Source organism: Channa argus, chromosome 18 (assembly GCF_033026475.1).
Source record: "Channa argus isolate prfri chromosome 18, Channa argus male v1.0, whole genome shotgun sequence".
NCBI lineage: Eukaryota > Metazoa > Chordata > Actinopteri > Anabantiformes > Channidae > Channa > Channa argus.
In genome coordinates, this window is record NC_090214.1 from 15,761,880 (window position 1) to 15,789,802 (window position 27,923).

A 27,923-nucleotide genomic window follows, 5' to 3' on the forward strand; every position below is an offset into this window, starting at 1 on the left:
CTGAGTGCTGTATTGAAATAAACAGCTGCAAAATCAATATACTAAACACATACATATATATATATATATATACACATATATATATATATATATATATATATATATATATATATATATATATATATATATATATATATATATATATATATATATATATATATATATATATATATATATATATATATATATATATATACACATATATATATATATACACATATATATATACACATATATATACACATATATATACACATATATATACACATATATATATATATATATATATATATATATATATATATATATATATATATATATATATATATATATATATATATATATATATATATATATACACATACACACACACATACACACACGCACACACATACATACATACATACACCATACCCAACATATGTCGGTATTAAAGTCAGTTAGTGTGCAAAACTTCAACTGTGCTACAACATGCACACACAGACACAAAGTGCAGTAGCACACACACACGCGCACATGCACACAGACACACACACCTCGGGAAAGAAAAGCAAAGCATCAGCTGTTCCTTTGTGGACCGATAACCTGACCAAACTAAACACAATTTTGCGGGTTACCCTAGCAACATATTGAAACATTTACTTTGCACATAGGCTTTAACACACCAGCAAGAAAAGTAAACGCAACTCTTGACACAACGAGACAGTAAACAGTTGACATAGGTGGATTCTTACAGCATTCCACTGACACACAACATAAGGATTAGTATTAAATTAGACCACAACATCAAGAGCTGAAATCAACCAGCAGTCCCCCAACATGACACTGTCTACCATTATGGCCATGAGTGACAGGACACAGATCTAATTAGTGTCTCAAGAGGAAAATATTGACAAAAAACAGGCATTAATACAAAAGAGCCTGAGGGATACTCAACCCTTTTCCTAATTAGACAGTCCAGGCTTTGTGCAATACTTGGGCTGGTTCTCATGAACAGATGCGATAAAGTAGGAGGATGTATAAATTAGATAAGAGCCACTTAGTGGCTGTAGTCCTTTTACAGCACATGCTGTCCACTATATTGACATGATCAATCTGCAGTTCTGAAAAAGAAGAAGCATAACTGCCTATAAAAAAACACTATAGCGTGGAGTACAGTTTGGACGACATTGGATTTGTGAGTCTGATGCCAATTTCAATTGTGAAAGCAATCGAAGATACTAGAAATTGTTTCATTTCATTGTTTCACACACAGAACGGGGAGCTGGCCAAAAGTCAACGGGAGCAACTAGTTGGGGTTCAGTGTCTCACTAAAGTACACTTCGACATGTAAGGATGAGCCGGGGATCAAACAAACAACTGTGGGATTGGTGGACGCCCGCTCTACCTCTAATATAATGTCAGCCAAAGAAAATATATTAAATACGACGTCCTAATGCAATTTATCCACTCATCAATGTCTATCTTGGACATAATCAAAATATCAGAAATAAAACATTTTAAGGGATCCATATAGAATTATTTTAAATCTTGATCCTTATTGGCCATTAAATCATTATTGATTTAAAGCATATTGTCTGCCAGTGATGCTTGTGCCATACTGTATGTAAAGAAAACAGAATAGCAACCCTGCCTCTGGTGAACTAGAATGTTAGTGCAGGACAGGATCAGACTGTCAGCAAGAACAATCTGTCAACAACTAAGCTACAGAAGGAGGGAAATTATAGTAGGGTTGTAGTGCATAAACTCCCCATTACCAAGACAAATTCACAGTTTAGAGTTCAGTGAGGCCACGACCTCATGCACTGCTCTACAAAGATGTATGGAATAACTGATTTGGTCAGACAAGGTATCCTTCACAATATTCTATCATAATGATAGCAGTCTCTTCCAAGTTGACAATCTATAGGGCACGAAAGGTCAATGAATGGTTTAAGGAGTAAGAAAATTATGTGAATTATATGCTATGGTAGGTGTGGGGTTGTGGTTGAGAATAATTCCAGTCTATTTAAGAGCACGGATAAACCTACCTCTAACATAAGGTGGGTTAAATTTCCAGTTTTCTAGAATCATCATCAATATATGAAGAGACTGTTCTAACATGAGACCTGGTGATGTGCAAATACTTTCTCTTTTAGACACATCCACACAAGTGCAGTGACATAATCACTGGAACACATCAAGCATATGAGTCTGTGTATCATTGTCCAAGCCTACTTCCTATTGTCCATGTTTACAGACAGAATTCACTGGTCATGTCTACGAACCACCCACTCACTCCTGAGCCCTCAGACAAGTTTCTACATTTATTATTGATTGACAATGACTTTTACGATAAATCAGCCAGTAGAATTCAGGCAGATGGAAGTTTGACATTTCAAATTCAAACATATCATTAATGTTGTATGCAACAAGACATAAACCTATTGAATGACTTCTCTATTCTGGACCACCTCAAGAGAAGTGTATTCTGAGTTTTAGACTTGGTTGACCATTTTAACATAGTACATTTTGAAGATCACACATCTCAGGAAGTCCGTAGAGACAGAACACAGAGAAACACACACATCCAGCAACACTCAATCCTTTTTAACCCCCAGTTTCTTGTGGCAATCAGTGGAAAGTAACACAGCTGCCCACAGGCCTTCCTAAACTCACCTTTACTTCTACATGTACAGTATTATCCAGAGACAAGGACTCTAAAGTAAGCTCTAAACGCTATTCATCTCAAGGTGTGTTAGAGCACAATACAAACATACACCAGCCTTATGTAAACTATGAGGATTCTCCCAATAAGTCACATGTTTTCAGGGTTACAACAGAACAGGAGGCATAATAAATAACCTTGTGTTGTTGTGCAATTGATTCTTAATCCTAAATAAATAGACAAAGGGCCTGCTACTTCCGAGAATTCCCACACAGATGGGAAGTGCACTGACATAACAGCCAAAACAATTACAGGAATAAAATTTCAATATCACTTCAAGTGATAAGAAAAGTATGAACCTACACAGCAGAATATGCTTTGTCATCAAATATTGCAACATGACAGCTGAGTTGTGTTAGACCTATTTTAGCATGTTTGTAATCTGTCAACTCCACTCTTTACATCGAATATAGGTGTAAATATACACAATCAGAATTTCAAAATTTACAGGCAATACTTGATTAAGTATACTACAATACTAACTAAAAAATGAAGGGCAAAATATATCACTTGTAGGGCTGTCCTGAGCTTCTGTGCTGCTAGTAAGCAAATATTCGAAGACTTGGGATTGTGACAGATGCTCATTGCTAAGCTAATCAAACAACTGACAGAATATTTGTCTGAAAATAAATTCTGGTTAGTGGGTAATTATTTTCTTCTTGTTGTAGGTGGGCCAATCATTTGCATTGGTGGGACTGTTTTACATTTAGAAAGTAACGGATTAAAGGAAAGGAGTAAAGAAGTAAAGGATTTAACAAGGTAGCACCAAATGTAAGAAAGTAGCTCCTAGTAGCAGATGCCTTTTGTCAGACACTTTGCTCAGGGTGCATTCAGGGACAGTACAGAGTGTAAGTCAAAAACATCTAACATTATTTTACATTAGGGAAAAAAAAAACAATATCTGAATACCAAAACTGAAAAACAAATCCCATCCCAACGAACAATCACCAAATATTTAGGTCCAGACCTAGTTAGCTGAATAATAATAATTATTATAACCAGGCTCTTTTTCAATATCACTATCTTTTTCATTTTCAGTTTTGTTTGTTACACAAAGGTGTGCTTGTTAAGGGGATTTCGCCTCAGCTGTTCTTATCGGATTTGGCCAAGTGAGTTGTTTGAAAGGGGAGATTTTTGTTTGCTGACGCTTCCTTGAAATACTGGAATAAAGAGGGTGCTACGATGGCTACAATTTCAAGTACGAATTACTTGGCAACAGAAAGGTGTCACATTAATATAATTTAAATATGTATTACCCACCCATTAAGTTGAAAATTAAAATTAATGCTGACATGCTGAAGGTAAATATGTTTGTTTACAATACTAAACCATGCTAAATACAGTGCAAGCATTACCTACATTATACTAGACCACACTTTCAGTATCAACACAGACTTTGGTGTTCTAAATCTTTTGCAAGACTCTACCTTACAGGTTAAATCCTCCTATGTTCTGTAGCCAAAAAGTGACGGATGTTTACATTTCACCTCAGGGAGACGACAAGCTTAACTGAATTATCTCTGATGTTTGCTTTGGGACAGGTGTCACATTTAGTGTGTCCCAGTGGAGGGAGGCGGGCACAGACGGACAGAGAAAGCCAACATTGTCACATCTCAGTTCAACAGAGCTGCTAGTGAGACAATGCAGGCAACTCACGAATCATTATAGGCGAAGCAGGAAGAACTAGAAGAAATTCACAATGAGCAAATGCAGGACAGTAAATTTACATGGGAAAAAAAATGGGAGTAAAAGGTCAGCAGCAGATCGGAAGCCAGTGTGACTTTCTGTCAATACTTTTGTCTGATCCTGCCAGAAACATCATGGGGCTTAAAGGTAGGCGTGAGGCTGAATGCTACAGGGATTTGCTTAGGTGGAGGGAATGAGGATTTGGACTTAGTAGCCACTGATCTAAGCTCACCTGTGCATGGCCTGGTGTGGAAGGACACAGGGTTACATAATGAGAAATCAACTCTAGCTTTCTGTGGCTTACCATAACTCGACCTACATGCAAAAACGAGTGCATGTGGGATACTTCAACAACTACTGTACATTCATTATTATGACAGCCTTTAAGTTAGGAAGTGACTGGCTATATGTTGCATATGGATGGATATTCTCTGGGTTCAATCTGCTATAGATCAACACTAGGGATGTCATAAACCTGCCTTACTGTACCTGTATTCCACAAACTTTTCTGATACTGTGCCAAATGCCACACAGGTAAGTGGAGGTGGAATCATGTCTGTGGGCTGGGGCTGTTTTAGGGGCTGTTATATATAGTAACTAGAGCAATGCCAGACATTCCCTTATTTTACTAAGTTATTTTATCTTATTCCTCTGTAGACTCTACAGCCCATGTTGTACATGCTTCTCAATCTAGGATCTCAACCTACATCTGTGCTTTGTACATGGTTTTTATTTTTCTTTGTGTTTTTTCAGAGAAAGTTGCTTCGTCGACATATTTTTTTTTTTTTTTGGCAGAAGAGTGTTGACTGTCTAGCACCTCACTCAAATGTGAGTACTTTTATTTGTACTCTGGGAAAAGTGGTATCGGGACATTCCTACTCAAAACAAAATGAAGCCAAAAAAAACACAAGATGATGTGACAATGCCTGACCAGAATGCAATAGTAACTTTTGCTTTATGTGCATAAACAAAGTACTCACCTGAAGGACCTTGGAGCTTGGCTTTCTTTACTGTAAAACAAGCAAACAATAAAACCATGGTTAGGTCAACTAAAACAAAGCCACCTTATCTGGAAGCTACTAACATGTGATGCAGTGTTTCTTTAGCAGCACTCTGCCAATAAACGACGTCTGGTGGTCGCAGCAAAACTCTTCAGCACAGTGATCCCACGATGGTGGAAAGGTCTACCAATATTAAAAAAACTGCCCAAAACTATTCAAATACACGTAAGAAAAAAAAAACATCTCATGAAATGTAAACACTTTTCTGATAGGACTTTGCTTTGATGTTTTCTCCTTGACTTAGATTTTTGCTTGCCTTGTAAGTCACTTTAAATAAAAGCATCTATTAAATGACTAAATGTAAGTCTCCAAGTGATATGTGCAGAAATGTACATATCTATATATCATGTTATTTAAGGTCGACAAATTGATTGATATGAAGGTAGCCAAACCATGACTTGTGCCACTCATCTTTGTTTAATCTCCTGACACAATGTGATATGTGATTCCATTATGCTGAAAACACTGTTATTACCTTTCCAGTTTTACATTGAAGAATAATCTGTTAATATGCAATATGTGATTATACAGATATATACTGTACATTGAGTAAGACCTTTAAATAATAAAAGTGGAACATATTACACTTAAAAACTGACCTCCACATCAGAGCTGATGAAGACATCCTATTTGTTTACAAAATACCAACATTAATATAATCAATAAGCATATGCCTGGACAGCTGTACCACAAAAACACAACAGCTGGGGAACAAACACTCAAAAAACGATGGCAAAAGTGTACCAGGGCAAATGGGTATTAGATAACTAAGCAAATGTAAAATGTTTGTCAACAGCAGCCATGGCCTAAAACCTAAAAAAATATTTAAGGGGGTTAGAAAACATGCATGTATTTAGTTTTATTTTTAGACTTATTATCTTTAGCCCCTTGATGCATCTATACAATAAAGTTTATGGGATTGTGAAGCGCTTTGGAGGGGATTAATTGTGATTGCTTTGGCGGGGTTATGTGTTCAGGCATGTAACCTACTAAACCTCTGGCGCCTGTGATGGCAGATGGGTTGGTTGAGATGATGGAGGCACAAATGACCCTTCGTCTTATTTTCTCTGTGTCCATTACAACAACACAGGAAAAAAAAGTATGTTTGTTCCTTCTGTCTCAAAGATTTTTTTAATATGTTCAAATGAAAGCAGTACACAGTGGTTCCTGGGTGTAAACATTTTGCCATCAACATAAACTTAGAAAGATTTTTTTTTCATTGTTGTCTCTTTAGACAACAGTGGGAAAAGGGAACAGATTCGTCACTTTTTCCGAAGTATTTCCTGTCTTGGTGTGAAAAGGAAAGGGAGAGGTTTTCCATTTTCCATTGAGGCCATTAGTGGGGCAAATGTGCAGTCACAATGACCTTTTGTCTTAATTTGCATGACAATATTTAGGGCTATGGTAGAGAGAGAAAAGGGCAATAAAACAGAAGACCATTATAGTAGGAACTGATACTTATCAATGTCTGTTTTTAAAATTCTATTGCTTTAAAGATGATTTAGGTTATTATTTGGCAAGTTACACAGCTAGCCTGTTAAACTACTGTTTTTTTCCCCTTCCTCTCATAACTTTCTTCTGAACATGCATGCAGCTTGTTTCTTAACTTACAGCAGAAACTACACTACTACTGCTGCAGGTGATGGAGTATTTCCATTTTGTGCTGGCTTTTGGATGTGATCAGGTGGAGCCAGTGTAAGGAGAGAGAGAGAGAAAGATAGAGAGAGAGCAAGGGAGAGAGCAACAGATGGTGAGGGGATTACTCCTACAATCACTAAGTGCTCTCTCTCTGCCTCTTTCTCTCATAATTCCACTACTGTGCCGCTCGCTACACTGACTCGCTCCGCCTGCAGTTCTAGCATTTTTAGTCCTGCAGGGCCTCTGTAATACCTCCTCACCTAGTCATTTAGCTGCACAGCTAAAGTCAGTCAAGCAATCAATCTCTAATTACATGGTTTTAATGCAACTGTGATAAATAAAGCAAAGTTGTTCTGTGAGTGCGTTTCTTTTTATGTCATGTGGCTGCACTGCACAGCTGGCAGTAAAACCCAGTTGTAGCAAGCATGGTGCCAATACATCTGCACAGAATGGTTTCTTTTGATGCCGTTGAGTAGCTTTTGACTGATAATGATGTCAGCAATTGGTTTATTAAATGTCTCATAAATAGAAATGTAATCTGTGACAGACTATCCCTCCACCTCAAATATTTGGACTTGACATCTTAAAACCTAAAAAAGGACCTAAAAAGGACTATTTGGCTATTGTCTTCCTCCTCATACTATAAAAACAACTTGTCTCTGAAGGTATCGTCTTACTGTTAAGTGATCACATGCATGAATCCATACACCTCCACCACTGCACCATCATGGAGTACATGTGAACCATGTGTCCATCGAGCCCTATCCTGATCCACAGCCTTTCCCCACCCCTCCACCCCCCACCAAACATGCCTAGTTGTAAGGACAGTCGCTTATCTGTTGTGTAAAGACACTGCCATGGAGATAAAGCTTCTCGACTAGCAATAAATAAGCAACATTGTCAAGCTGTGCTGTCAGGGGATGAGTCACAACATCAGCTAATCAGAACACCCCTGCCCCAAGCACTATTTTCCCTGTTATCTATGGGCTGCTTCACTTCTTCCAGCTTGTCCATACTGCTAATCAATAAATGGACAGGGCAAAAGCTCATTATTAAAAGGCCTGTTCAAGTAAACCAAGCAACCCTTGATTGCCATTGCCATTCGGACGATATGTCCACAGCTAATGGCAAGAACTAACTTTCATCTTTGTGACCCCCCCCCCCCCCCCCCCCAATATTGGTGCACTAATGTCTGTATTTCTTGTTAGGCTATTGATATCTTTAGTTTTAAAGCATTTTTATACATTTTATTGACAAACCTATTAGCTATTGGCTCTGACTCTAAATAAGCCGGCAAGCTTTGCAATTTAATTTAGACACAGGCATGGTCAAGGGGTGGTTAGCAATAATCAGCGGCAGGATTTGCAAACTCATACATTGCTCATACAAGTTTGCTGCCCAAAAAAAGCTCAAGGTGTTTTATTGGGACTTTGCAAACACATAAATCGACATTAGTCCTAATATCTAAACTGTCTTTTTAATCAAGTATCACAAATCGACTGAACTGATACATGTTCTCAATGGAAGAAAATGGGATTTTCTTCTTAGTGGGATAATTTTCTTCTCCGTACAACATGACTTATCGATGCTACTTTTAGGATAAATGTTGCACATCATGAAATATCATCAAGATGCATGACAAGTGATGGGATCAGGATTAATTAGAGGTGAAAACAGGCTATTTAGGCTAAAAATTTGCAAACCTTACTGGAGTTTTAGTTGCAGTTTCAAACTGTCCACTTTGAACTTGGAAAAGTTCACTTTCTGACCCAAATGCTCACTGATATTTCATGCATCATTTCTGTAAGGGATGCAATCAATTTTAGACAGCCACCAATTTGACAGATGTTAATATAGCAGTCGTTTTCAGCAGTATGTAAATCATGGGTGAACCTTAATTTGTATGTGTACATTAATGTTTTTAATTTAATCTATTTATTTTTATAGTCAACATTTTTATGGTCAGTTTTATCAGAGAAAATGAAACCGGATGGATATGATTTTAGGTAGGCTCACCCTGTATCACACTTTTGACTTTTCTTTGCCACTTTCCAAGATCACACTTTTTGGGGGGTAGCTCTCATTAAAAATGTGTATATGTGCATTCAAAAGAAAACAATCCTGTACCTCTGTTTAAGAACCTTGTCTGCTTTTTTCTTCCCATACTAGCAGCTCTGAATCAAATTTCTTGGCACTGTATTTGATGTCGCAGGACTACACATATTACATAATGTGCTTTGCTGCTGTAAAGTCTGCAAGAGCGAGCGTGGTTTCTCCAACTTTGTTTCCATGTTAACCCAACCTTAGCTTTTAGCCTTTACATGGACACAATATGTGTGTAAAAGGGACTTTGACCTTGTTGTGGGACGATCTATAAGGTGTATTATAGAACAGTGATTATCATGTGGTCCCCAAATTTAATTATGTGTAATTTTACTTTTACATTATTATTTCAAAGTTTAATGGTGTATACAGTATGAATTAAATGAATATGCTCTACATTACACCTATTTTAGGATAGATAGGGCTAGAAAATTTGGTTCCTTATTATTGGGATCTTGTCATTTATGACTGCATAGCCTAATACACTATTTGGGGACAAATAAAAGGTATAATCCATTCTTTGGCACTTTGGTAACTAACTTTAAATCAGGAGAGAAAGGTTACCCAGATAATAAATAAAACTAATTGTATTGGACAGCCAATATCGAGGTGATAGTCTATGCTAAAAATGTACTATATCACTTAACACCCTAGAGGTTCCAGTAACACGACTTTTACACTATGCTTTCCTGCTGTTCGGTATCATAAAGAGATAGATATAATTCTTTATTGTTACTGCGTTGCATTTTTAATTTTATTTCCTTGCTTTCAAGCCAGCATGAGACTCTGTTCCTGTTCTTTTGTTTGATTTATTGTTATTTTTAAGTGTTTGTTTTGTTTTTAACGTGTTAGTGTTAATATTTGACTGGCTAAGTACAGCACTTCGGTCAGGTGTGGTTGTGTTAAAGTGCTCTTTAAATAAAGTTGAGTTGAGTTGAGTTTCACATCTCTGTACAACAACATTCTCTTTGAAGCAATCCTTTCACTTCAGCATATGTAATTCTTTTAAGGATGATAGATTACATAAAGAAAGTAGTTAAAGGAACAAGGAATAGAATAAAGGGAAAAAAAATTCTGGAACAGAAAGGATGGAGTGTCCATTGTGCACAATGCAGTTTGAGATACAAAGTACAGCTCCTGCTTCCATCAGAGCTTTAACAGTCCTGGGGAAGAAGCGGTTTCTCAGTCTTTCTGTCCGTGCGACTTGAGCCAAAGTCTAATAGACTAAAGCCAACATAAACCACAGATTAGTGGTTCAGCTACACCAGCTTGTATGGTGTGTTGTCCACTTTTCTTATTGAATAGAAACATGTCATATCCTATTAAGGAAAACTACCTTAGCTATGAGTCGGTTTAAAAAAAACGTAAGGAAAAAGAACCCCAGGACAACAGTACTAGCTAACAAACTGTTATAACTACTCTCGGAGCAGAGACAGCTTCTGCGAAGCAGAAAAAGTGTTAGATAAGATTTAATTGAAATTAACGTTATTCGATTTGTTCAGCTCAAGTTCTACATGTAAAAGTAATACGAGTTTACGTTTTTTTAGAAGCGACCAAACAAGTAAGAAGAAAGCCGAATCTCACCTCGGACACACAGTAACGACATGGCAAAGCACTTCCAGCGAAAAACCCAGTTAGTGTGACAGTTTTAAGAGCAGCACTCTTTCCCTCACTTTAGACCGTCCATGCAGTGACTTTTACTGAATCGTTGATAAATTCCTCCTCGGTGTTTACAAGTGGTTTTCTGGATCCGAACTCGGGCAGAGAGCAGCGGCCCCCCGCCACGGCCACGCCACAGTTAAACCTCTCATCCCGGGGTTTCGGCTTCACACTGACCGACAAACCTGAGGGCATCGAGGGAGGGCACAGGCGTGGTGGAGGCACCTGTTATTGGCGCCTGGTCTGTCCAATGACAACGCAGCACGGCACTGTCAGGCGGAGCCATCCGTACAATTCTGACCAATCGCTCACAGGAACAGGTTAGAGAAAGGAACAGGTGACGCACGCTGATCCTACACAGACAAATTGTCTGATGACACTAACTGTTACTGTATGTTTTGTAAAATCTGTTTTGAAAATGTACTTATTCCAATAAATTTTTGTACGATGTCAGTTATTTTATCATTCAGTTTATTTAGCTCGAGGTTGTCCTATATGTTTTTAAAATGTGCCATTTTCTTCGGTGAAAGCAAATTCATACTTTATAATAAACTTGATTCTGGTATTAGCTGAAGTTCATAGTGATAAAGTAATGTTTTCCATATAGAAGCGATCTTTCTTTGTATTTGAAATAGACTGCAAGCAGTTTACTCTGTAAAAAGGAAAGCTTGTAAAACGAATTGTAAAAAAAAAAAAAACATTTTAATATAATCTGGTGTTTTCAATTAAGCAAAAATCGGAAAACTAAAAAAGTGAAGTGTGGAGTTGTTATGACATTTTCAGGATACCTAATACTTTTTGTTAAATTAATTTTATTTGTGATTTTATATTAAGTTTCCCATTTATGTCCAGGCTTGATGTTTAGGACAACATGTAAGTACGTTATGTTATTGTTGACAAATTAACAATGGTGCAGCATTATTGCTTGTGTATTGATTTTAGTGTGGCATTTTTTTAAATACTCAGCTTAGGGTTTTTTCACCAGATTTATCACCCTGTTATCACATTTAAACTAAATGTAGTACTGTGGCAAAACCCACTGTAACTCACGACTGTGGTGCAGGAGGTAGAGCAGCTCCCACATCGGTGTGTGAGTGTGTGTGTGTGTGTGTGTGTGTGTGATTGTGAGTGTGAATGGGTGAATAAGAAGCAGTGTAAAGCGCTTTGAGTGCCAATAAGTAGAAAATCACTATATAAGTACAGACCATTTACTATTTATCTCCTAAGCCACAGGTGCACCTTTACCTGATAATAAAAAATTTGTCAAAAAATTATGCATATGTATTTTTGTACCAATCCCTACTCCACTATTAACTTGGTCCTCACCATTTGGCATTTGTGATAGTGGGGTTTTTGAGCACAGATGAACAAATCTATTCCATAACCACACAGGTATTCAAAGGTAATCTTTAAACAGGCATGCCATTATCCAAGCCACCCCCAAACAATAATAAGGTTACTAAATTAAGATTGAGTTGAGATTTTATTCAAGGAGCTGTAGCTGCACCAGACCTAAAAACTAAATCAATACTACCATCTTGTGTATTTAGTGTCTAATTACGTCTGGTCCTGAGACAATTAGTGATATAAAATTCATAAATAAATAAAAATAGAAGTTTCAAAGCAACCTTAAAAATATTCAAACTCAAATTTCAATTTTGAGATTTTGTCTAGAACATAACTGGCATCCACTTGTGAACAGGTAAATCAATGGGATATTGAAAGGCAAAAACATGTCCAAAAATTGAAATTGTGTATTTAATGGGATATTAAACAAAGCATGCTTTACTTAATTAATTGTCAGCTTTGACTGTTTGTTGCTATTTGACTTAGAATTCAACACCACATAATGAAGTTGAAGACTGGGTGAATCTTTTTAGCTGAAACTACAGTATGAACTATCTGTTGATAGAAAATAAGGAAGGAAGTAGTGGAGAGAAGACAGGCAGATTAGATCCTTCACCACCTCACAGTACACATATTCAAACTGGCCGCAGCAGGGAATGGTATGATGCAGGTTTTGGTTTAAATCTCTTCATAGATTACATCAAAATTGCTTTTGTGAGCATCTAATTCAAATCCAAACACTCCAATGTGAGGATGCGGTCTGTCGGGGTTGACACGACAGTCTGTGTAAATAAGTGGCACTTCTGTTCAGGCAGGCTGCACCTGCTGACAATGGCCTCTGAGCCTCCAGGCGCCAGGTCCTGAGAAAGGTTGTTGTAATCCTTTTTCCTCATGGGTTGCAAGGAGACCACGAGAAACAAAATTCCCTGAACTGATAAAACTAAGATCTCTTTGGCCTGAATGCCAGGTGTCATATCTGGAGGAAACCAGGCACCACTCATCATCTGGCCAATACTGTCCGTACAGTAAAGCATGATGGTGAGGACAGAATCATGCTGTGGGGATGTCTTTCAGTGGAAGGAACTGGGAGACTAGTCAGGATCGAGGGAAAGATGAAAGCAGCAATGTACAGAACCTGTTTCAGAGCACTCTGGGGAAATGGTTCATCTTTTAACAGGATAACTACCTAAGCACACAGCCAAGATAACAAAGGAGTGGCTACAGGACAACTCTGTGAATCTCCTTGAGTGGCCCAGACAGAGCTCAGACTTCGACTAAATTGAACATCTCTGGAGAGATCTGAAAATGGCTGTGCACAGATGCGCGCCATACTGTAAAGAAGAATGGGAGACTGCCCATAAATAGATATGCCAAGCTTGTAGCATCTTACTCAAAAATACTTCAGGCTGTAATTGGTGCTAAAGGTGCTTCAACAAAGTATTAAGCTTTAAACTATGTGAATACTTATGTACATGTGATTTTTTGTTTTTTATTTTTAATACATTTGCAAAGAGTTCAAGAAACTTCTTTCACATTATCATTATGGGGAATCGTCTGTGCAAGACACTGAACCCCTGACAGCTCATTTCCATCCCAGGCTGTGCAGTGCCGGTCCAAGCCCAGAAATAGAAATTGGGGAGGGTTGTGTCAGGAAGGACATCCGGCATAATAACTGTGCAAAGTCAACATGTGGACAATGATCCGCTGTGGAGCCCCTGAACTTACGGGATTAGCCGAAAAGACAAAAGAAAAAAAAAATAATTCAAGTAAATGGAACATTCTGCCTATTCAAAATGTAATTACAGATATCTTTAATTAAAATTCTCACTAGTTAAAATGTAGTCGCAGATATCTTAAATGAGATTTTTGACCAGTTATAAATAAATTTCAGGTATCTAAAATTTGAATTTTGTCTCTCCAATAAACGCTAAAACAGCGTAATGACGACAATGACGTCATTTACGTCTACTACGTTACTAGTAGAAATGTAATTGTAGATATCTCACATGTTCATTCTTACTAGTCAGAATGCACTTTTAGATTGTTATTTTGGAACCTGCTTACTACTAACTTCTACCTTCAGTCGAGGTAACAGTTTTGCATACATTAAATTCTTCTAATCCCTAATCTGGGTGGTATTATGATTTTTGACGTATGAGTAGTAATACCGCTGTACTAGCGGAACCTAAAGGATATATTTCCTGTTGCTCGTGCCGGGGGGAGTCTTTTAGCGTTGCACCCCTGATGTAATTTTAACTTCCTGATCTCAAAGGGTCACTCACATGGGCGCAGAGTTTGGAAATATTCACGTTTAATGCCCTTTTAAGCTGGTCTGCCAAACGCCAATAAACCCAAAGAAGAAAAAGAAGAAGCATCACCTTTAAGAAGCTGATTATTCTATGTACAGTCACTGTATCTAATTTAAACGATGTTACGAACGCTGTGTCGGGCCGGCGGTGCACTTCTGCAGGTAAATATGTATGTCGTTATATCATGTGTAATTTGTGACAGTTTCATTTTTATCTGACCTATTGAAATTCATGGTGGAAAGAAAGAGGCTGTCATACTACAGCACTATTTTGTTTACCTTCTTTCGTACCACTAATTTTAGGAATTTTGTTTTATTTATTTTAGAGGTGAGAAGATAACTACTAAGTCATTTATCAAACTTTCGCACGGTTCTGTTTAGTATCAGATTCCCGTGAAACTAACTGAACGATGTTACATTTGGTAGATGGGGGTGGAGTAGTGTACTGACTGTGAGGAACAGCCTGGCTGTGGTTTTCCTGACCTTTTCATGGTACTATGCACGTTTAGTCTCAGTGATGCTGTATCCGGAGAATGTTATGTTAAAGACCATTTGGTTAAAAGTGCTTTTTAGATCAAATGTATGTAAATAAAAGATGCTGTAGTATGACTTACATATGCAAATTCAGGCTATAGGGCTATTATCAGCACAGAACCACAGGACTTCCACATAAAGCCATCCATCATTTAAATGGACTACTTATACTCTGCTCAAATAGGAAATCTGTTTAAATTCTGATGTCATTAGTGTCTTTTCTTCTTTGTGGTTTTAGTAAGCTGTTCAGTGAAACAGAGTGACAGCTTCTTTTTTCTTATTTTCCTTTTGGCTGTTCCCTTTCAGGAGTCGCCACATTGAATCATGTGCCTCCATCTAACCCTGTCCTCTGTATCCTCTTCTCTCTCACCAAACTAACAAACTAACTTCATGTCCTCTCTCACTACATCCATAAATCTCCTCTTTGTTTTCCTCTGGACCTCCTGCCTGGCAGCTCCAACCTCAGCATCCTTCTATTGATTCTATTGATTCTTCTATTCTATTTTACCTATGCTGTGACTTGTTAACGTGCTGGTTTTCTTTTAATTCTCACTTGCAAAAAATTTGAGACGACCATGTACATAACATAATTCTTTACATTTCTTGCCTTGTAATGGGAGACTAGACCATTGTCAACATGAATAACTTTCTAGTATTTCATATCTTGACACATCCTAAATTTGAAAAACCTTTAGTAAATTGTTCTTCATTTTTGCCCTACCTACATGATTTGAGTTTTTAGTTAAAAGGTTTCCACAGCGGAATGGAGAACTGAGGCACCAAGAATACATTAAATTCTTTATAAACCAAAAATGCACAATATGTGCTGGTTCCAGATTCATCATCAGAAGTAGCTAGTTTTCTTTATCAGAATTCAAATCATGATGTTTGAGTGTTACCTTTTACACAAGGAAATTGTTCAACCAGGTTTGACCTCGTCTTACAAATAAACTTACTAAACATTTTATAAACAAACTGTACTTAATGAAGTAATCAATAATAAAAGTGTGCAAAATCATTGGGTTTGAAAAACGTCTTTTAATGTTAGATTTCAAAATATCAAATGGATTAATCTTAAGCTGTTTCACAATATTTTTTCTTTTAAAAATGTGTCTCTGTAGCAAAGTCAGCGAACCGTGCCGCGGTTGTGGGTAACACCAGCCCAACAGCGATGGGCGTCCAACCTGCCCATGAACACTGTGGTCCTGTTTGTGCCTCAGCAGGAAGCCTGGGTGGTGGAGAGGATGGGCCGCTTCCACCGGATCTTAGAGCCGGTATCATGTATTAGTTTTAATACACTCCAAGATATGAACATAAGATAACCACAAAGACTTCAACTAAACACAATAAGAACAGAGTATCCAGTTTTATGTTCAGTTTTCATATTTGCGTGACAAACTTTACCATTCATAGACTGACTATCTCTCTTCACTTCTTCTAGGGTTTAAATTTCCTCATACCCATACTTGACCGGGTTCGCTACGTGCAAAGTCTCAAAGAGATAGTGATTGATGTCCCAGAGCAGTCTGCAGTATCTCTAGGTAAATAACACTGTGCCTTATTTTTGTAGCTCTTGGGGAAAATACAGCCAATTATCACTTGCACTGACAAATTTACTGTTCAGCTTGAGTGACACAATGCAATAAAACTGTGACTGAATGTCATTTTTATAGATAATGTCACACTACAAATTGATGGGGTGCTTTATTTAAGGATCCTAGACCCTTTTAAGGTAAGGTAACTGGTTTGTTATAATGTGGTCACTGTTGTTTTTGTCCTAAACGCTTTTGTTTCTTCCCAGGCCAGTTATGGTGTCGAGGATCCAGAATACGCCGTCACACAGCTCGCACAGACCACCATGCGTTCAGAACTTGGCAAACTCACACTGGACAAAGTGTTCAGGGTAGGGCACTATTCCTGTATCATTGTATTAGCAGGTGCTGTGATGCCAGGATGTTTAATTTTCATTCTTTTTGTATATTTCAAGGAAAGAGAGTCCCTCAATTCCAACATCGTCCACTCCATCAATCAAGCCTCAGACGACTGGGGAATCCGTTGCCTCCGCTACGAAATCAAAGACATACACGTTCCACCACGTGTCAAAGAATCCATGCAGATGCAGGTGAAGTTAATGCATGGATTTAAATTTAATTCCTAAATCTTTAATTACTTTTGAGTCCTGTGTTATGTTGTGTAGTCTAGGGGGTTAAACTTCATTATATGCTTTCAGAGACAAATGTGCAGAAACTTTATTTTTGTACAGGTGGCCCAGAAGATCTAATTTTTTTTTTTAATGCAGCTACTTCATAATTCAACTCTTTATTGTTACAACTCTGAGCTAATCAATTCCAGAAAAAGTTTCAACACACCTTAAATTCACTCTGCGTAGGTGGAGGCTGAGCGTAAAAAGAGAGCCACGGTACTGGAGTCTGAGGGACAGAGAGAAGCTGCCATCAATGTCGCAGAGGGTCGTAAACAAGCTCAGATCCTGGCCTCTGAGGGAGAAAAAGCAGAGCAGATCAATCAAGCAGCTGGTAGGTGCATTTAGAGACTGAACATAGTTGTTTTATTGCTCTGGTTTTAATGCTCAGAAGGCTGGTTCCTGTTTTCTCCAATATCTGCTGCTATTAGTTAAGTTTTAACTTCGTATCATACAGCTATACATTAGGGCTGTCCACTGTTAGTCGACTGGGTAAATCACATCAGATAGGTGCCAAGAAAAATGCACAGGTAGAACAATCCTTCAAATAAAGAATTATAAATAAGGGGAATCATAAATCCATCCATCTATTCTCTCTAACTGTGTATAGAAAGAAATATACGTGTGCTTCCTGTCTCATTACTTAGACAAATACATATAGTAGCCCTACACTATATAATTACAATTCCAATCATCACACACATCTGTTTGTATTGATTTTTAAATGCTCGAAAATATGTCCCACTCAATCTGTTGTTTTTCACTGTTACTTTGGTAAAACCCCCTGAAACTCGTGTGGGTGGATTTTCTGATTACCAGGTTCTCTGTGCTCAATGAGGAATGACAGTGAAATGTTTATGCTGAACATTCAGATCTGATTCGACAGATGAAGGGACAGCCCCTGATTAAAATGATCCTGAATTGCTGATATCTTCCAGTTAATGTCACTGACTGTGTTCCCGCCAGGTGAGGCCCAAGGTGTTTTAGCCAAAGCTGAGGCAAAAGCAAAGGCTATCCGTCTGCTGTCTGATGCTCTAACTGAGCAGGTAATTGAGCAGCTTTTCTTATTTATGAGAGAGGGGGGAGATTTTATTTTGGTAAATCTGATCAGTTTATTTGGGGTTTTTGCAGAATGGAAATGCAGCAGCCTCACTAGGTGTAGCTGAGCAGTACGTGTCTGCTTTCTCCAAACTTGCCAAGGAGTCCAACACCATCCTCCTGCCCTCTAATACTGGCGACATCAGTGGAATGGTCACACAAGTTAGTATTCATGTGTCAATACTTGTATTCATATTTACTTTTATTATACTTTTTGTTGATTGATCCATAAACAGCTTGATAGAGTAGCACTTCTTCTGTTTAAGTTCAATAATTATTGACATCTCGTTTGCTTGCTCCTCAGGCCATGACGATTTACAGCAAGTTGACGAAGACAAGCCCGAAACCACCACCAGCAGCAGCAGCATTAGAAGCAGTGGAGGAGAAGAACGAAGAGTTGACATCATCTCAATAGTAGAGGACCAAGTGAATGAACTCTGCAGCAGTAAATGACACAAAACCAGAAGGCCTCACATACCATCCACTGACAAAATGAGATGAAAACTGCCAACTGTATAAATTCTTCCAATGTCCTGCCTCCTGGAGTCCTTGGGAAAATCGCAAATTTGTAGAAGGGGACTTGTAATCTTCCCTGAGTGTTAATGCTTTGTTACTGTCAGATTGAACAAATAATAAACATCTTCCAGCCAGTCATACTCACTGACCTTGGCAGGTGACCTCATGTAAAAACTGATGCCAGGTTTAAGGGTTTAGTCCACATTATGACAGGTACATGCAAAAAGAAGCCCTGGATTTTAAGTAGTATTTGATTTGTTTTTATTTTAACCTTGTTCTCAGAAATGTGTAAACCTTAATGGAATTGAATGTAAGTATTTCAGTTTGATTGCTCTAACTCTAAATTTAAGAGAAACATAAATGTGTTTTTTGAAAACTACTTTCAGTAGCTGACCCCAAACACTTCGGGTTCTGTATGTTTGGTTAATAATTTCAGGTTTACAGCATTCGGAGATGATTCAACTGTGTGGAGCATTGTTGGGACCAGCAACTTGAGGTTGCTACATGTGATGTCTGGCCGGATGCTTAGGAGTTGTGAAAAGTTCCCCAAAGTTTAGTTAATTCAAAATTTGACCCATGTTAGGGAAAAAACAATATGTTCCCATTTCATATTTGTATTTCTGTCTTACAAGATATTTATTATTTTTAATGGTTTGCTGCATAGACATTGTTTTAAACAAAAGAACCATAAAATAAAGCACTAAGGAAATGTGGGTATAATAAATATTTTTATGACCCTATGGGGAGAAGCATCATAGGTAAGTGTCAGAACAATGATGTAACAACACGGATTATTAATAATTATGAGTTAAATTTACTAATCCAAAGTTTGCCGATTGTAGTTTAAACTGCTCAGTAAGTTTTATCAGTATATGAACAGTGAAGATGGGCATTACCATGATGGTCCTGGGACGTACTTTACCTAGAATTGATTTAGCATTAAAGCATTGCGATATACTGATCTCGTAATTACGAGAAAGTTGAAGAGAAAGTTTTGTCGTTATAACGAGATGCGAGGTAAAAAAAAAAAATATTATCATGGTGGCAGCAATACGTTGCCGTTTACGGGTCAGTTCTGACAATTATAGGGAGAAATAAGTTTACTTCATTATTATTTCTTCCTTGTTAAATTCTTATTACTTCAATGTGTTTCTGATACTCTGTCCGAAAGCTGAGACTGAGGTTTGCCTAGAAGCCTGTGTTCAGGGCAATAATCCTGCCTATTTTGGTGTTACAAAGAAACGCGTCCGCCTCGCATTTCCGCCGGGTTTCAACCTGGTCTCGTTGTACCTGAGTCCCAATGAAGGTGAGGGCAGTGCTGCGTTCTCTGTTCACTTGAGACACCTACACACCTGTGTTGTGGACACACACGTTCACGTCCGTCCTCCGGCTGAGAGAGGACAAACACTCTTACAAGGTCAGTGACAAGAGAAAGGCGAGCTAGCCACGGCTAACGTCGTAAACTTAATGTTAAACTTCCTTTTAACGTCACGTCCAATTAATTCAGCTGGAAAACGGAGAATTCTCTCAACTTGCCAGCATTTGTGTCTCGTCCCTTACAGACAACTGCTCCTTTGCGTGGAACATGTGTGAGTAGTTTTACCTGTAACTGGCTGCTCTCACCTGTGTGTGTGTGTGTGTGTGTGTGTGTGTGTGTGTGTGTGTGTGTGTGTGTGTGTGTGTGTGTGTGTGTGTGTGTTAGGATGAAGGGGCTCCCGGTGCTGTCTTTTCTCCTCTGGGTGTGCGCGCTGTACTTTGTGGGCATCTACCTGTTCATGAGTGGATTCCTGCTGGTGAGGCTGGAGGTGAACAGAACCAGCACCTGCGGAGACGTGCTGCAGCCCGGGGAAGATCCTGCGGACTTCTGCCGCGTGCCGCCGCGTTTCCGCAGGGTCGTCCTGCTAATAATCGACGCCCTAAAGATCGACTTCGCCAGATTTGATCCCAGAAACACGGCGCCCAAACCTTATGAGAACAAACTGCCTGTCCTGGAGGAGACCGTCTCATCCAGGCCGTCTCACAGCCGCTTGTACCCTTTCCGTGCTGACCCGCCTACAACCACCATGCAGAGGATCAAGGGTTTCACCACTGGATCCCTGCCCACGTTTGTGGATGTAGGTAATAACTTTGCGTCTAGTGCCATCTTGGAGGACAATCTCATCCACCAGTTTGGACAAGTAGGTGAGTAGTTGCACATATATGTATTTATTATTGCTGTTACAGGGTTCCCACAGTAGCCACACTCAGACAGTAAAGTAAAAACAGCGGCTGCAGCTGAGTCCTTGGCTTGTAGTGGAGCTGTGAGAGCACAGCAGCCCAGGGTTTTAAATGTGCGTAAGAAAAGATGAATTCCCCGTCGATTTACTTTCACGAGGCAGCCTGTCATGACGATGGACCCAACGTTGAATAAGAGACATTGAACTTTATAATTCATAGTGGGAAAACAGTTTGAAATTAGGCAAAGTCTTGAAACTCAGGGACAACTGATGTTCTTTCATGAGGTTCATAGCCCCCTTTTTATCTCTCCTTTTGTGTTATTTGTAGTGAAAGTTGTTATTTTTATATGCCTACATACTTTAAGATCGTCTAAACGTCCACTTACAAAACTCAAGTGAGAATGTAATGGAACTGAGTAACGACATTGCGTGGTTTTGTTCCTTTTGTAGGTAAACGGGTGGTATTCATGGGCGATGACACGTGGGAGAGTCTTTTTCCTAAGAAGTTCCACCGCTCTTTGCCCTTCCCTTCTTTCAATGTGAAGGATCTGCACACCGTGGACAATGGGATCCTCCAGCACCTCTACACCACCAGTGTGTATCTATTTACTATAATGTTATTTACACACTTCTGTTTCTAATGGCCATAAAGAGCTTACAAGATTGCACTAGTTTAAACAGGAGTGAGTTTATCGCGCTACCTTTTTAGTATACGAACCAGCGATCATGCATCTTTTGTATTCAGTGCTTCTTATCTCATCATCCGTCCCTTTCTGTTGGTTTTGATAGTGATGGGTGATGACTGGGATGTCCTGGTTGCCCATTTCCTTGGGGTAGATCACTGTGGTCACAGGTTTGGTCCAGACCACCCGGCTATGGCTGACAAGCTCACGCAGATGGATGGAGTCATCAGGTCAGAGAACAGAGCAGTGCAACTGCTGTGAGCTTGTTTTATAGCATCTTCCCACTGCAGACATCAGAATGTGCTGTCATCGTTCACCAGTAGTACCACAGATCTTAAAGTCACTTAAGATCACTGATATTGTAAGATGCTGACTCAGTATGGAGAGAATGTGAAGAAAATAATACATTTTGAAACATGAATGGGCAATTGTTTAAGGTGGTAATATAGTGTTGGTAGTAAAACTCAAAAAAATCAGCTGGTCTGAAGATGAGAATTCATGACTCCTTTTAAAATGTGTGTTAGGGAGCCTGTTTTTATTTCCAACTCCATCTTCCCCCCAAGGTCTGTGATTGACCGTCTGCAGAATGACACCCTCCTGGTAGTGATGGGAGATCATGGGATGACAGACACTGGAGATCACGGTGGAGAAAGTCAGAAGGAGACCGATGCCTCTCTCTTCCTCTACAGTCCTTCTTCTTTGTTTTCTGGACCCCCGGCACAGGTCTTTATAAAGATGAGATCTCAAGGTTCTGAGTAGGGCAAACCGATCTATCTTAAGGAAGCTTTTGTGCACTTTAAAAAAGGTTGTTGTGCACTTATAGAAAAGCTAGAATTTACTGAGAAAAAATGAAAACATATAAATAGAAAAAATAAACCAATATTTAGAATATGGAAAGTAATCTAAAATGTATTGGTTCAATTTAAATTTGCTTTTAAAGAGCACATTCCAGTGAGCTGTGTAAAGTGTAAATGCACTGAAAGTATCAACAAACTTCAATTTTAAAATCCAGAGAAATGTGCTCACCTCTCGTAGGTCTGTTCAGTTCAGTACTCAGAAAATGAAATAACCATTTACATCATGTTTATCTTTCGAATAACAGACGAGCAGTATTGGTTCGTGGTCCACTGTGCCTTTTCATCTAATGCATTAATTTGATGCTAGCAGACGGTACCTGCCTTTTCAGCAATAGAAGTGGATCTTACTGTAGAAAAACTCCACCTTTGATTTCCATAAATGCAGTTTCACTGGAGCGTTACATAATACATTTTACTAAATTGTAGAGTGCACAGAAATTAGCATGACAATAAGACAGAGGAGATTATTAGATCTTATATCTTACATTTAGTTTTTTTTGTGCCAGTTCCTATTTATTTGGAATCTATAATGTCTGGAATACCAAAAAACATAATTTTGTCCTTTTTGTAGAGTGAACCTGATGTAGTGCCCCAGACTGACCTTGTGCCCACCCTTGCTCTGTTGCTGGGGGTTCCCATTCCATACAGCAGTGTGGGGCAGGTTCTCTTGCCTTTATTCCCACCTCATGGGCAGATAGAAGGTGCAGTTGGAGGTCTCAGCCAGCTGGAGGCACTGTGGATCAATGCAAAACAGGTAGCATGCGCAGAAAGGTGCAATTGTTTTTTTTAACATCTCCAGAGAGACCAAGCATCAGACTTCTCATATCCTAGAGCATGTTCAGTATTGGTGTGTGTGTTTGTGTGTGTGTGTGTGTGTGTGTGTGTGTGTGTGTGTGTATTGAATTTCCCCTCATGTCACTAATCTGTGTCTAAAGGTAAACCGTTTCCTGGAGACTTATTCCAGCATGGCCAAAGACATCCCGCCAGAGAGCGTCTCTAAGCTGAAGGATGAATTCTCAAGGCTCTCTTCTGAGTACCTCACATCAGTTAGAGAGGGGCGATCGCCCTCGCCAGAGCTGGCTGCCTCCGTGCAGACTTACCTCACCTCTGTTCGAGACACCTGCCGAGCCACATGGGCTCAATTTAACCCACTTAAGATGGCAGCAGGTTTAGCCATCCTGGCATTTGCTTGCCTGATATGTTTTGTTCTTTCTGAACTGTCACTTATGTTGCTCAGGGAGGATGGACCCCGACTGAAGGCCCCATTGGTGACGCCATTAGTGGGTGGAGTTTGTGTGGCTTCTTTCCAACTACTTACTCGGGGCTACATAGAGGTAGCGTGGTGCCTGGTTGTTGCTGCCTTCACCTCTGAACTCTTCTTCCTGTGGAAGGCTCATCGATCCAGAGTGTCTGATACAGCAAAGAATGGCTCTAAGGCTCCAAAATGTGCTAGCTGGCTGTCTCCCCGTTGCCTCCTTGCCCCCCCCCTCCTGGTAGCACTCCTCCGCTGTGCCTCCTTGCTCTCAGATAGCTACGTGATTGCTGAAGGTCGGGTAGTGACTTTCCTGGTGTTCTCTCTGGCTCTTTATATTCCCGTTCATCTCAACTGGGACAGCCTGCTTTTACCCCCCAGCCATGACCCTCTAAAGTGTGCAGGGTTGCTTCCTTCCTCAGCACTATCTCCATCGACCGTAAGGAAAGAAAGCAGCACCCTCCTGGGCTGTTTGGGACTCCTCATTGGGAGTCTTTACCTCTCGCTTTCTTTCCATGGCTGTCGAGAAGAGCAGGGCTCATGCCAGCCGTCCCCGTTCCTGTCTCCTCTTTCCCGCCTGCAGGATACCCAGTTGAAGAACCTCCACTATATCCTCTCTGTTGTCTCCCTGGGCTTATGGACACATCTGCTAAGATGCTGCCTCCGCCACTATGGTAACCTCAACTCTTCCGGTGGGACGGTGTTCACGGCTCGCTGGATCCTGCCACTGCTGTCTGTGTGCCTGGGGCTCCACTGGGCTGTTAGTGCCACTCCAGAGGACAGCTTCAGGAATCTGGCCGAGGTCATCAGCCTGGCTCAGCTGGCTCTCCCCAGGGCTGCCTTCTGCCTCCTGGGACTGGGGCTGTTCCTAATCTGGCTAGACCCCCTCACTGTGTTTTTGAAGACCCGTGCCGGACCGTTAGCCAGAGGTTCGTCACTCCCCCCGCCTCGCTACAGAGCCAGCACCAGCATCAGCCCGCAAGCTGAGCTGCACCACCTCATCCCCCAGATCTACCAGCGCATACGGCACTCACTGGATGACGGAGAGCTAACCAGGGGCAGCGAGGTGGAGGGCAGGCCCGCTGTGGAGGCCTACGGACTGGGAACTGTCTACTCTGCCCCCCTGCTTCTGTTCTGTGGCCTGCTGGGAATTGGCCTTCTGTTGCTGCACCCAGAGGGGATGGCTCTGTCTTTTCTCCTGCTGCTGCTAGAAATGGCAGCTCTGTTGCACATTCACGCCTCCTCCACTACCCTCAGTGGCCTGCATGGAACATTTTCTGGTAAAATGTTTAGAACCACACTGTTTTTCTCTGCCTGTTTTCCAGTCATGACAAAAATTAGAAACTGCATGATCTACATCCTATAAATATAGTTGTTATTGTTCCCCTCAGGTGGTTATAATGTGCCCTGGACTCCAGTAGTGCTGTGGTCCCTGGCTACCACCCAGTTCTTTCATGCCACAGGCCACCTTCCCACCTTTCCCTCCATCCAATGGGGGGCTGCATTTGTGGGATTTCCTGATGGTCACACAGGCACCATGCTGCCCGCCTCACTGGTTACCCTCAACACCTTTGCCGCACACATCCTGTTTGCAGGTAGTTAACAGAAAAGCAATGTCAAATGCTGTTAGTGACTTTTAATAATTAAAAAAAAAAAACACTATTCTTCAGGAAAATTAGCTGTTAAATCTACAACAATTAGCAAAACACAAAAGTAAACAAAAATACACAAAAATGAATGTAATTAAGTATTATTTATTATCTTGTGTCGTCTTTAGTGGGCTGTCCACTGCTGCTCTTCTGGCCTCTGGTGTGTGAGGTACGTGGGAGCAGGGGAGAGAGAGCTTTCGGGGAAGAGGGTGAGGATGCTGTGATGGAGATGAGACTGAGAGAAAACCCCAATCAGTTCACATCTGCGCTCCTACAACTCTCAGCACGTTACCTCTTTATTCATGGAGCACAGGTATGACCACACACCAGAATGGTCCTCAATTTCTGGTCACTGATTTAAGAAAAAAAAGTGAGTAATCTGAGCAGTAGGAGCTCAGATTAAGTCCCCTTTTGGTGTGTGATGTTTCGTTTTTTGCTGTGTTTGGGTTTTTTTTTTTTTTGTCTGAGTTCTACTTTTTCATAATGTTTCGCATCATTCCTCTTGCGTATCTTTGCTCTCTCTGCAGGTCTTTGCTTCAGCCTGTGCAGCTGCTATCCTCAGGAGACACCTAATGGTGTGGAAGGTTTTTGCTCCCAAGTAAGTGCTTGAATGGATTTTCCAGCTCACACGATCTTAAAGACTTTTGTAGGAAATGGATACAGAATAATAGGAATAATTACATCTAGGATTACTTTACTTTCCTCTCTCTCCTTTTTTTTTTTTTTTTAACAATTTCATCAAATAATTTCAATTATAGAAAAATACAGATTTCTAATGTCAGAAATGACATGTTTAAGTTGTTTGAACATTTGTCTTTTTCTTCTTCCAGGTTAATGTTTGAAGCTTCAGGGTTTCTGGTGACCAGTGTGTTTCTGCTGATCGGGGTGACTTTAGTGTTAAGAGTAGAAATTGCCTTGGGCCACTGGTTCAAGAGACTCATCCCTGATGCATCCAGGTAGCAGTGGCACTACTGCTGCTGCTTTACCACAGAAGCCCACCAGGGCTCACTGTGACACAGACAAAACGAACATGGTGGTCACTGTGAAGTTTTTATAAGGAATCATTACCATTGGTGTTTGGCCTAAGGATTCCCACGACCATGTAATGTGATGCTGCCTCTTACTTTAAGTCAGACTGATTTCTTAGCATCTGGACTTGTTTTTTTAATACAGTGTTTAGGTTAAAGTGTGTACGCAACCTCACACACAAACACACGTTCTGTTAAAGGCCTTTGAATTTGAAGTATTACCTGGTCTGAGAGAAAAGAGCAGTTTGTAAATGTTTTTTCAAAACGCCTCTTTTCTAACTTGCCGGATGAAACCTCATGAAAAAGTCATTCTTGCCAAACAGTGCAGCAGTTAAGAAGCTTCTCTAAGTATATACAGTTTACACCAGCTACACGTGTGTCACGACTCGTCTGGCTGACATGCTGAAGATGTAAATCAATCTGCTCTTTAATATGAGGTTGTTTTTTTTTACACTAATGTGCAACATAGTTTAATGTTGAATATATCTATTGAATAGAAACATTTCTGCCTGGGGAAACTTGATAAGTAGGTAGAAGTTTATTGTCCTACTACAGAATCTGAATTTGTGACTTTCCAGTTACAGGATGAACGTACAACATCTGCAAGCAGGTCTAGTCCAGGTGCATTACAGAAGTTCTTGGTATTCAAGTGTCAGCTGGAGGAACTTTTCAAATTTTTTGTTTTTGTATGTTTTGTAATTTCCAGGTGAAACAAATAGTGTGTCTGGTTAGTGTGCAGTTATTAATTTTTTGCACACTTTTGGGTTAATCTGTTACTCTTTTATTTTGGGGAGTTTTGGTTCTCTAATGCCTATTTATAACTAAGATTTTATTACATCACAGATGATCCGTTTTCTAATCCTACATAAAACATTTGTCTTAATTAGGCCTTATCAAACTTTTTCATGGAGTAGGTGCTTGGCTTTATCAAATGGCTTTTTGTGTTGTGTGTGTCATTAGTTTGGCCAGCTCATGAAATCCAGGACCTCCAGAAACACTGTCACTTCATTGGATCGTGAAGGAAATTAAAAGTCAGAGTCTGATGGGAGTTCTGTTACTGTTCCACAGCTAAACTTCTTTAGCTAATGTCTGATATTGAAGGGATGTTGAGCTCAGGTTGAAGTAACTATGGTGCAATGGTACTGCGTCCTCAGGCTATTTAAAGGAGTAATTGGTCGTTTAGAGTGGTTGCTGTAGGGATGTCAGCCAAAGTGATGGTTTGGCATAGATGTGTGTGGACGGGGCACATTATTTTAGTTTTAAAACGTTTAATATATAAATAACTGAATAATTAAAATGATTTTACATATTGTGAAAAATGTAATAAAACCATTTTTACATCATGTCTTCCCCCTGCACTAATTCTGTATTAAGGTGGATA

At 39.7% G+C, this 27,923-nt stretch overlaps 3 protein-coding genes across 5 annotated transcripts in view; 2 read left to right on the forward strand and 1 right to left on the reverse strand.

Annotated features, from left to right (window-relative positions):
- LOC137103755 (protein unc-13 homolog B-like) overlaps nucleotides 1-11,035 on the reverse strand; it is a 59,469-nt gene extending 48,434 nt beyond the window's left edge. For all 3 annotated transcript variants that reach the window (XM_067484383.1, XM_067484384.1, XM_067484382.1), the window contains exons 1-2: nucleotides 10,780-11,035; nucleotides 5,374-5,403 (exon numbers count right to left, since the gene is read on the reverse strand). In XM_067484383.1, coding sequence (XP_067340484.1) covers nucleotides 5,374-5,403; nucleotides 10,780-10,801 — 52 coding nt within the window. In that variant the 5' untranslated portion in view covers nucleotides 10,802-11,035. The remainder of the gene's footprint in view (nucleotides 1-5,373; nucleotides 5,404-10,779) is intronic.
- Nucleotides 11,036-14,442: 3,407 nt separating this feature from the next.
- Nucleotides 14,443-19,570, forward strand: stoml2 (stomatin (EPB72)-like 2). The gene is made up of 10 exons (XM_067484317.1): nucleotides 14,443-14,671; nucleotides 16,165-16,317; nucleotides 16,485-16,584; nucleotides 16,717-16,775; nucleotides 16,845-16,946; nucleotides 17,031-17,165; nucleotides 17,433-17,577; nucleotides 18,210-18,289; nucleotides 18,375-18,503; nucleotides 18,646-19,570. The coding sequence occupies exons 1-10, from the start codon at nucleotides 14,630-14,632 to the stop codon at nucleotides 18,754-18,756; spliced, it is 1,056 nt and encodes a 351-aa protein (XP_067340418.1). The 5' UTR covers nucleotides 14,443-14,629; the 3' UTR covers nucleotides 18,757-19,570.
- A 535-nt stretch (nucleotides 19,571-20,105) lies between these two features.
- pigo (phosphatidylinositol glycan anchor biosynthesis, class O) lies at nucleotides 20,106-27,885 on the forward strand. The gene is made up of 11 exons (XM_067484316.1): nucleotides 20,106-20,274; nucleotides 20,560-21,038; nucleotides 21,524-21,667; nucleotides 21,863-21,986; nucleotides 22,320-22,479; nucleotides 23,185-23,367; nucleotides 23,549-25,145; nucleotides 25,257-25,460; nucleotides 25,643-25,827; nucleotides 26,042-26,112; nucleotides 26,345-27,885. The coding sequence occupies exons 2-11, from the start codon at nucleotides 20,561-20,563 to the stop codon at nucleotides 26,472-26,474; spliced, it is 3,276 nt and encodes a 1,091-aa protein (XP_067340417.1). The 5' UTR covers nucleotides 20,106-20,274; nucleotide 20,560; the 3' UTR covers nucleotides 26,475-27,885.
- The last annotated feature ends 38 nt before the right edge of the window (nucleotides 27,886-27,923 follow it).

Bases quoted from the DNA above. Each gene is read 5' to 3' on its own strand.
- stoml2 (XM_067484317.1), top strand. From the start codon at position 14,630: ATGTTACGAACGCTGTGTCGGGCCGGCGGTGCACTTCTGCAG. The intron at 16,947-17,030 runs GTAGGGCACTAT...GTATATTTCAAG, and splicing joins CACTGGACAAAGTGTTCAGG to GAAAGAGAGTCCCTCAATTC. The intron at 17,578-18,209 runs GTAGGTGCATTT...TGTTCCCGCCAG, and splicing joins GCAGATCAATCAAGCAGCTG to GTGAGGCCCAAGGTGTTTTA.
- pigo (XM_067484316.1), top strand. From the start codon at position 20,561: ATGAAGGGGCTCCCGGTGCTGTCTTTTCTCCTCTGGGTGTGCGCGCTG. The intron at 21,039-21,523 runs GTGAGTAGTTGC...TTCCTTTTGTAG, and splicing joins CCACCAGTTTGGACAAGTAG to GTAAACGGGTGGTATTCATG. The intron at 25,828-26,041 runs GTATGACCACAC...CTCTCTCTGCAG, and splicing joins TCTTTATTCATGGAGCACAG to GTCTTTGCTTCAGCCTGTGC.